General features: G+C 40.3%; 1 protein-coding gene across 1 annotated transcript; it reads right to left on the bottom strand.

The window, feature by feature from the left end:
• Nucleotides 1–7,889: 7,889 nt before the first annotated feature.
• Nucleotides 7,890–9,812, bottom strand: neurod6a (neuronal differentiation 6a). The gene is made up of 2 exons (XM_062479743.1): nt 9,670–9,812; nt 7,890–9,286 (listed from the first exon to the last, which is right to left on the bottom strand). Exon 2 carries the CDS (start codon nt 9,281–9,283, stop codon nt 8,264–8,266), a length of 1,020 nt encoding a protein of 339 aa, XP_062335727.1. The 5' UTR covers nt 9,284–9,286; nt 9,670–9,812; the 3' UTR covers nt 7,890–8,263.
• Between the last annotated feature and the right edge of the window lie 892 nt (nt 9,813–10,704).

The following is a 10,704-nucleotide window of genomic DNA, read 5'->3' on the forward strand; positions in this document are numbered from 1 at the left end:
CAAAACAAGTTTATGACAAACATAACCACATTGCATTGATTAAAAAGTACTAGATTTTGAACCACATGCTGAGTTTAAAAAAACACACACACAGTCAAGTCAAAATTGAACAGACAATAGAAAAACGGACGAGGAACAACAAATTTGCCTGCACAACAGACCAAGCCTCTATCCTTACATTGATGTGTGCTCAATGACTGGTGTGTCAAGGTTAAACAAACCCCCTGTAGAACCCCAGCAGCAGTGTGCCCAGCCCTGGTCTCTAGCCAGCAGCCCTAGCCAGGTTCATTATAGCCTTCTGGACAGGACAAGGACCACGACGAAGCAAAATAACATGACTCAGCGCTGCTAAAGGTAGTTGTGGCCAAATATAGCACCAAATAAGACACATGCCATCACCAGCCTGTACACAAGCAGCTACTTTATCACAGGGAAACTATTAACTCTACAGAATCTGATCTCTATCTTTACCTTTACATCTGGTGAAATATTGCCCAGTGTGGTAAATTAGTGGAGATATAAAATAATTAATTATTTGGGGTCATTAGCATTTTTGGGTTTAGCATTAGCTGTTAATATAAATGGCTTCACTGTCAGACAGCCTTTCCAAATGACTGTTAATGTGTCTCTGATTAGCCCCTGTCGACTGCAGACAAACTTCATACAATTTGTCCCAATAAGAAGAGTTCTTACATATTTAATCCCAGGCTATCTGCTCCCACTAATGACCTTCACAGAGAAATGATGTCAGTGGCCCTCATACAGTTTTCTCATTCCAGCAGCCATCATCAACTGCACTTGTTGAAGTTGCAGCAGTTTCATCCAATATTTGAATATCAAGAATGGCACAGCAGACATGATTCAAACAATGTCATTGGGTGTGCTCAAGCCTTCGGCGAGAGCACAACCTTTGTTCTCTCACATTTACTATTGCTTTTCAACTTCTCAGTTCTTCCGCCGTTTTTTGGCCTTTAACTCGTTCTGCATACTTTAACCGATTCCTACAACTTTTGTATCAAAACGTTCAGCTCCTTCAGGAGATGATGGCTATGACTTTTGGTATTTCTCACTTTTATACTTTTTAAGACATTAAGGTTTTTGTGCAAATTATTCTCCCATTAAAAGTAATGGTAAATCCTTTCAAATCATTAAAAAGCTTCCTCCTCTTTCAAACGTAACTACTTCAGCTTACTTTCAGCTAGAGACACCATTCAACCTTTAAAATGTTCACAAGACATTCAGCTATTCCCAAATGATTCAGCTTTTTCAAATGTTCAGCCAATTTTGAATTATGACAGTTTGAAATACATTAAAATGTTTGCTCCTTCTTGATTTTTAAGAATGAGCAGCAAGCAGAGTGGCACACTCTGCTTGATGCTCTTTTTCTGATATTCAACTAATTTGTCAAACAAATTCCTCTAACGTTCATATAGTTTAACTTACAGAAACAAGTTATACCTTAAAATGTAGGAAAAATTGTCCTCTTTCAGCCAATGTAACTACTAAAGAGTTCACATTTACAGATTTTCAGCTATGAGCCTTGAAGCGAGAGCAGCCTTTCAAATTCTCTCACTAACTTCAATGGAGAGGTGAGTAAAATCAGTCAGAGAAAGCAAGAAGGAACAAGATTTTGAAACTGCCGATAGAGTCGTATTTCTGACGCACAGACATATAAAGGACATCTCTGGTTTCGGCAGAGTCTTGGGTCTCGGAAAATATCCTTATATTTTGGATTGGACGTATAGTTTTGCGTCTAGGTCAACTTGTTTGAGGTGTGGATGCTAGGTAAATGTTCGTTTTTCTCTCTGCCTAGCTCGTTAGCTATCACAGCTGCGCCATCACCGTGGCAACCAAACAAACAAGCACCAGGAAAGCAAAAGGAACACGTTTTTGAAACTGCAGGTAGAGTCGTATTTCTGACTGCACAGACATATAAAGAATATCTCTGGTTTTGGCAGAGTCTTGGGTCTCGGAAAATATCCTTATATTTTGGATTGGACGTACAGTTTTGCGTCTAGGTTATCTTGTTTGAGGTGTGGATTCTAGCTACATTTCTCTTATTCTCTACCCTCAGCGCGTTAGCAATCATAGCTGCACCATCACCGTAACGACAGACACGCACCACTCAGTCTCTCACACAGGTGATTGGTACGTTTACTTGACCATGAGAAACACGATTACTAGCAATTGTCGGTTTATGCCAATAATACGATTACTCCGTTTACATGTGTAATTAGTTATGCGATTACTCAATAAACGCGTCTACATGATTCTTTTTTATTAATCGTTGTATGCTCCACGGACAAAACTTGCACCATCATCCTTCTGCAACAAAGTGTCGCCGTGTCTTCCTGTATCGGCTCTACTGCTGTATGTTTCATTCCATCAACACATTGAATCCTACTAAGAAAGCCGAGTAAACGCACTCAATAGTAGGCTACATCTGCTACTGCTATTACTATCCCAACTATAATTTCAGCTGTTAAAACGATAATATTCTTGTTCCGACTAGCTAGCCTACTTCTTCTGTTTAACAGTTCAGCTTTCAGCTTCTCCCGCATTGTAGGCTATTTTAGCTCTTAGCTTTGTTAAGATGATGCAGATGATGCAGTTCAGCTTCCACACTGCCTCTTTTGTGTCACTCACACATTTTTGAAATTCATTTCAGCTTGCGGGTATTTTCTAATTTCTCACTTTTATACTTTTTAAAATATAAAGGTTTTTGTGAAAATTATTCTCCCTTTAAAAGTAATGGTAAATCCTTTCAAATCATTGTTGGAATGCTGCTCCAGCCCCTTTCAAAAATACCTTTCGGTTGCTTTGAAGCTTCAGCTTATAACTTTCTACTAAATTTTCACTATTTTCAGCTTTTTTAGCATGGTCAGCTATCCCCATTCAGGTTTTCAGCATTCTCACTGCTGTTTCGCAGGAACAGCCTTTTCTAGTTTATTATTTATTTTCGCCCTAAAACTCAGTCAATATTTGGCCTACATACACAACGGCGGTGTCAAAAGGTTCGTCTTGGTAGCGATTGCGTTGCTTCTATTTGAATTTACGTTCCGTTGCATGGTTTGGGCTTAAGTTAAGTTTTTGTGGCGAAAGGTGAAGCTAACGGTGGCTAATTTGCTAGCCACAGTCACTGACGTTACTGACGTCACTACGTCACTAACGTCACGAAAACACGCGTGACTACCTGTAGCAGAACATTCGTTTCGCATCTGTTAACTTGGGGGATAGCTAGGCTAACTATAGCTTTACTGCAAGGCAGCTGCAGGAACGCCACAAGCAAAGAGGCCAGGGTGATAACTATTTACTCATTTTACTTTGTGATATGACACACAATTGTGATGTGTAATGTACAATATTAGCTGATATTATTAAGGAAGTAAGCCCACATCTACTTTCGGAAACGGTAGTCTACTATTTCACTGAAATATTAGCATCATGACATTAGCCTCTGTTGCCCGGGCAACACATACTACAGTGGTCTATGATGTATCTGTTTTCAATCGTTAAAATAAACATTCCTCACATATACATTTTCGTTGTAGGATTTATTATGACATTAGATTACAAGTAAACGATTTGTGGGTGAAATTATCATTACCTGTGGTTTCAATCCAGTATATCACTGCAACGCTGTAGCCTACGCGAGACATGACAAAAACATCTAACATACACAGCTGTTTAGGAAGTCAAACGGCGACAGAACATGTTCGGCACTCCCCTTACTTAAATCAAGTCTATCTAACTACTAACCTGAACTTCATTGCCACAGCCTAAACTTTGTCATTCTGTTCATGAAAATAATTAATTTCAGCCTAAACCGTACAACGGAACGTTTAATCGAATTCAACCAACGCAATCGCTACCGAGACGAACACAGCAGTAGTCTAGTACTGTACCGTAGTAGTAGAAGCTTTTTATGAATGAGCGATTTTCTACTAAATAAATGTCAAGCTTATTTACGTTTTGGGGGGCATATTTTCAGTTAGCAGATGGTACTGTTTGAATCGCGATTCCATCTTCTACTGCCGGGTAACGTCGTAGAATAATCTTCAAAGGGGGTTCTTTATTAATGAATGAATGCAATGAGTAGGCTAAATGCATGAAAATATCACGAGAAGGGGAAAAAACTTAAAAGGACGTTTAGCGTTAAGTCATAGAGATTAGGTCAATTTGTACACCGGTCTGCCAAATTAATTCGTTTTGATTCAACGATGAGGCTGCCTCTTGCAGGCGAAATGAGAAGACATCCATTTCATTCTACACTTCACTCGTATTTTCAGTTGTAAATGAGCAGCAAAAAAAAATGCTTTTAAATCTATGTAATCTTAAAATAATAAGTATGCATTTTTATATAAATTACAGAAATATCAGTTGTAAAAATGTCATTAAAAAACGGACCCCTGTCCAACCGACGCAAGCAAGCACACCCTACAATTTCCCCAGAAATTGTACCCTCTCTAGTTGACTTTGATCCATCTTTGATTCAAACAATATAATTGACTTTAATCCATCTTTGATTTTGAACACTCTTGTGGGAAAGTATACTTCCCTTTTGTTAGCAGGTATGCATGCTCTCTCTCTCTCTCTCTCTCTCTCTCTCTCTCTCTCTCTCTCTCTCTCTCTCTCTCTCTCTCTCTCACACACACACACACAGACACACACACACACACATATGCACACACACACACACACACCTATGACTCACAGTGTTATTTACCCCTTATCATAACAGTCTACGAACCCTTGACCCCCCTTATGGTAAAACTATTTCCTGTCTGCCGATACAGAACTGGAAAGTGTGCCAAGTGCAGAAATAGAGGGAGTTCTTGTATTAGCCAGGACTGCTGCCAAACCAACCCCAATCTAGTATGCAAACGAATAGTTGGCTGCCGATGGGGTGTGACTTCTGTTTGGAGTTTCACCTGCACCCAGCTCTCCAAGGAGCTGCTTTTCAAAAGGGCTTATCTCCTTAAACCTCCTAATTAAAATGAGAAATCCTTCCGCCAAAGGCCCCACCGCAGGCCTCCCCCCAAAAACATGCAGATCATTGCGAACTTAATGGGGGGACATTTTGCATCCCCCACCATCTGCGGCACGGGACTTGTGGCAAATTTGGGGAACGATGACAGAGGGGGAGAGAAAGGGTATGGGGGTGTGGGAGGGAGGTAAACGGGAGAGTGAAATAGACACAAGGAAAGAGAGAGAGAAGGAGAGAGAGATATTCTTTTTCGTCAACTGCAACAGAGGTGTGAGCACAAACAGGAGAGTGTCACAATCATCGGCTAACACAGATAAATCAACATCACGAGTGAACAGCATTTTTCACTTTTAATTAAACCGATGGTATTATTAACAGCCTATTCATTTAGGAGGCCATCCCCAGAGGTCTGTCTCCATGAAGCTAGCTTTGTTAGCCCGCCTCTACAAAAATGTAAAACCTCATACGTATGTTATAGGCTACTGTATGTTATAGGCTACTGGATTAACGCCTGAGGGTGACAAACTGAGCAGATCCCAGCCATTCATGGATTCATGGAACATGGTTTACAATGTTGAATACTTTTGACATTCTAGCACAGCAATGCTTTGGAAAATTGATCTCACATAACTAGTATAGTTGTACTGTATAAAAGAATTATCGTTGACACTGTTGGCTTAACTTTCAAGGATTGTTTTAATACTGTTTTGTCTCAAAGAATTTCAGCAAAAAGTTGCTCTAGCATCCATGAGTATCTCGTTACTATCTCAAACCGATGCATTTTATTCTAAATATAGCATAACCATAAACACTATTAAGCTATGATACATTTTCAAACCTTCACAATTTTGCTTCGTGTTGCCTAGCACCTGAAGTTTCCGTATGTGGAAACATTTTAACAATTTTCACGTCAGATTGATTTATCCTACTGCACCTTTCCGGGCCTTGTTATTAGAAAGACTTATCTCAAGACAAACATATGCTAGACTCCGACTTTCAATATAGAAACCTGTTTTTCGCAGGTAGCCTATGTGTTTTGTGGGTCTAAAATAGCCTATTTATTCACATAGGTCTAGAATGTTTATTTTCCGCCTTCCAAAAGATGTGAGGGACATTTGATTCCACAACATGGAGATGGATATAAACGAATGGTCTTACAGCACATTGGCTAGGTCTTTTGGCTAACATGTCACACATTTCCCGATTACATTTTAATTCTTGTACAGGTTTGACAATCAAAATCTCATTAAAGTCAGTCAAACGTCTGTCGAGTGCATTCTGTCGCAATAATTTCTCAAGATGACAATGCACTCGCCCGGGGATTATTGTGGGTATGTGATCCGCAATCTGGCGTCCCTTGGCCAACATCCAGGTCCAATACCAAACTTGGCGACACCGACTCAGTGTGTAGTACACAACACAAAGCATATAGCTCTGTCTCGCAACTGATTTTTGAATCTTTTTAAATATATGTCTCAATGGTGTAAAACTGCAGACACACTTTCCCAACAACAACATTTATTGTAACTTGTTTAACAACATGCTCTTATGGTTCTTCCAATTGGCACTTATTTGCTTTTCACAATGTATGCTTCATGTTTTGGCTATACCCGCAATGTTTTGGGGAAATCTCGTTGTTATGATCAGTGACCTATTCACTTTTGTAAAGCTCTCTCTTTGAAGTCGCTTTGGATAAAAGCGTCTGCTAAATGAATAAATGTAAAGTAATGAAATGTAACAAAAACACAAAACAACACACATATGGCTTGATTGATCCATGTTTTATTAAGTATTTTCCTATTTTAATTTCGTATAAAACACATCTCAAATGACACTTTTCAAAGAAGGGAAAACAATATAATGCACCAAACAGTATCGAATTTTGTTTACAATCATGTTAAAATACATTTGGAACATCTGTGATGACACCGCATAATTCATGTACAAATTAAGGGAAAAAATCTATTTTCAATTAACGAAATTGAGTCAGGTGAGTGCTTTCATTCACTAAAAACAAAATGTAAGCCTAATGAATAACCTACTTTGATTTGTACATTTCTTAGGAGTAGGCTAACGATTCGACAATACTAAATTGTGATAGAGCAAAGAAGTTGCATAAAATGTAGGCTAGTCACCGCGTGCTTAATTAATATAATTAGCAAGAGTATCAACTTGTCATAACATCAAAAGCATCGAAAGCTACCAGAATAGGCTATCACGAGCGCTCATTAAATTAAAAAAAAGTCAGGCCGGTTTTTTTCAGAGAAATGTAGGCCTATTTCATGTCCGTACGAATACAATATAACGTTGCCCCTTTATTTACAAACATTTAAATCTTTAATAAATATGACAAATATACATTCTTCGATTCGTATGTCACTCAATAATAACTGTTTTACACCAGAAACTGCACAATGTAAGTCACGTGTAGCCTATAGGACGTAAGAAAATTAAAACCAGTTCCCTAGGCCGAAGAATATTGAACGAAAATTACATTGACAATGACTGAAACAATAAACAAAGATGGGAGCCTTTTGCACAACTTTCTTCTTTCTTTCTTTTCGACTATCGTACTATCAGCAACTGCTCGTGGCCGCAGACTATGGGCCTGTTCACTGATCTTGTTAAATAACTAATTTATTATGTTTGACAAGTCCTTGACTGGCCTGCACCGTTTAAGGAGAATAATAGAGTTCCCGCGATGTCTGAAGTTCATTTATTGCATAGTTCCCGTTGCTTTTATTGTTGTCTGATTTACGACTTTGCACAATTGAACTATTTCGTGGGATTCAATTCAGACTGTAGGCATGCACGGGCTATTTTAGACAGTTTCTGAGTTTTTGAGTAGCAGGGTACGACCTTTCGCAAGCTGTCCAGCGCGTTGTTAAGCCCGTGCATCAAAGGCCCAGAGGACACGACATACACTTTTCAAAAGAAAAGTGGCCTAAAAGGAATGTATTTAAACCTTTGCACTTGTGATGGCAATTTGCATTACTTCACTGGGTATAGCAATGTATGATACAATCACTTCACAAATCAATGTTTCCGTTGCCTAGTGTTTCGCCTGATGGGATTCCAGGACAAAACGTGTTTACCCGCAGGGCAATTACCATTCAATTACAATGAATTAATGATCACCCATCAGATGGCCCACAACCAAGTGCCTAACCTAAAAAGCGCTCCGTTGTAAATAATATATGTGGGTAAAGTGTTTCATTTATTTTTCCAGTAATTACTCCAATAAGAGGTGGTCACATTTGGACTCTCTTTTGGTCATTAATTATGAAAGGGAGTGTTTAATTCATCTTGCATCGGGTAAAACTGACTGCGGAGATGGATGTCATAGGGGACGTGGATGTCTGACGACCCTCTCGACATCGAATTCTGAACGATAGAGCTTCGCCCTGCCACCGCGCAGTAACGCATTCCATAATGACAGCTTTTCCCGTAGTCCGCCGGGTCTTCGTGCTTGAGGGAGAATATACCGTTAAAGTTGAGAGGCGGGCTGAGAGGAGCTTCGAACGGCGGGCTTGAGCACTCCGGTGACGTGCTCTCGTAAAACGATTCATAGGAAGTGCAGTAGTTGTAGGGCCTGAAGGGCTTGTCGCTGTCCATGGTGCTGTTTCCGTGACCCGCTGAAGCCACGACCTCGGAGCTGTGGTAAGGTGGGTAGATGGCGTCGAATGGAGACCTGCCTGGGAATGAGGCCTCTCCGCTGTGGTCTGTGATGACGTTTCTGGCATTCAGCTGTAGACAACCCGCAACTAAATTTGTTGTTGGCTGAGAAAGTCCTTTACACAACGTCTGGACAAAGGTTAATAGGTCCGGTCTCTTGCCGGTGCTGAGAATCTCAGATAGGGCCCATATGTAATTCTTCGCCAGGCGGAGGGTTTCTATTTTAGACAGTTTCTGAGTTTTTGAGTAGCAGGGTACGACCTTTCGCAAGCTGTCCAGCGCGTTGTTAAGCCCGTGCATCCTGTTTCGCTCGCGCGTGTTGGCCTCCATGCGCCTCAGTTTGACCCTGTCGATTAGAGCCTTTGTCATTTTCTTCTTCCGAGGTCCTCTCCTTCTTGGTAAGCCGTTCTCGTCATGGCCCTCCTCTCTCTCGTCGTCTTCCCTGTCCGACTCGTCCTCCTCCATTGATCTTATGTCGGCCTGTGAGACGGTGTCTGATTTCATTAAAGGGTCCTGCTTACTGACCTTTGTGTCACCCACGAAGTCCAGAGAAAGGTTTGTTCCAAAGTGACTCTCCCTTTCCCGCATCATGGATTGTTCATCAAACGGTAAGGTCAACATCGTCTTGGAAATGTGGAGATAAATAAATTTGGTCAAATACTGTTTGATCTCTATGCCATCGACATTATTTCCACTTGGGCTGTTACAATGCGTTTAATGGATTACACACAATTCTTTCCAGTCATAAGAAATATCTAAGTCTATGGAAATCACTTTTTTTGCTGTAGCTACAATGGCCTAAAATAATGTACGCTAGCCTAAATTAATCTTCCATTTTGACATTCAATAACACAGACAGTCACAGTGTATCAGCCTCTCTGATGAAAAAACTATCGTTACCAGGTAATTGAAATTATGACCCTGCTCTAATGTAGGTTTAAGACAATTTCACTAAACAGGCGTATATCAAGCCCATGCACAAGTCATCACATTGCGCTTTTTCTTACCTGGATCTCGTGTCAGATTGCACAGCTCATCTTCCGAGGTTATCTTGTAGTCTCGTAGTTTTCTGTGGCATTACAGTTTATGTATGGCTTCAGAAGCGCCAGTGAGAGACTCCTTTTCCCTCTCCTTCTTCCCGTCTCCTGTGCCGCTCTCTCCTTTTTGAGAAATGACACCGATGCCAACAGTGCCAGAGCTGGTACCCATGCCATCTGGAGCCAACGTCACGTGGCAGTGCTTGTCACGTGGTCTGATCTCTCTGTTCGCTCCTTCATCTGGCCATCTCAGAGCTGATGAGGACCTGATCAGGAAGGCCTTATCTTAGGGTGGATATGTAAAAACTATAGTTCTAAAGCAATTGAATCAAATAGTTTATTTTCAGATGCATAATCCTGGATTAATGATTGATGAATATCAAGTAATTTATGATTTTTGTATGTATTTGTATGTATTAAAAATATATATTTTTGGGCCTTTTGCAGCTTTTTTTTATAGAAACAGTTGAAGAGAGAGATTGAAAAGCAGGTAGAGAGAGAGAGAGAGAGAGAGAGAGAGAGAGAGAGAAACATGCCGAAAATGTCTCTGACTGGAAACAAACCCGGACCCCTGCTTTAAGGCCTTAGCCTTAGTTGTACAGGGTCTTACCCAGTGAGCCACCAGGGCATATCAATCATTTTTAAGCTAGCTGCCAACACAAATGTTTCAAGGGTCCCACACTCCAAATGTAGTAGCAAAAGTATCAAGCAACATATAGGTCAGTTCATGTCAAATTAATTTTGCTTATCATGTTGGAGTTACATATCGTGAATTATTGTAATCAATACACCATGACTTATCAAATTGCTCACCAGCTGAAGTTGCTCACACACCTGAGTGGCAGACAGATGATTGATGGTTCTCCTTTATTTCAGGTCATCTTGTCAAGGACATTTACCAACTGGCTGAGCTTGCACTGATTTAGAGATTCAGCACTCTTGCTCATATGTGTGTGACAGTGTTATTGGAGACAAAGGATGAGACTGAACAATACAGTTCAGATA

The sequence above is a fragment of the Osmerus eperlanus genome, chromosome 15 (assembly GCF_963692335.1).
Source record: "Osmerus eperlanus chromosome 15, fOsmEpe2.1, whole genome shotgun sequence".
NCBI lineage: Eukaryota > Metazoa > Chordata > Actinopteri > Osmeriformes > Osmeridae > Osmerus > Osmerus eperlanus.

Coding starts and splice junctions, on each gene's coding strand:
- neurod6a (XM_062479743.1), bottom strand. CDS start 9,283: ATGTTGACCTTACCGTTTGATGAACAATCCATGATGCGGGAAAGGGAG.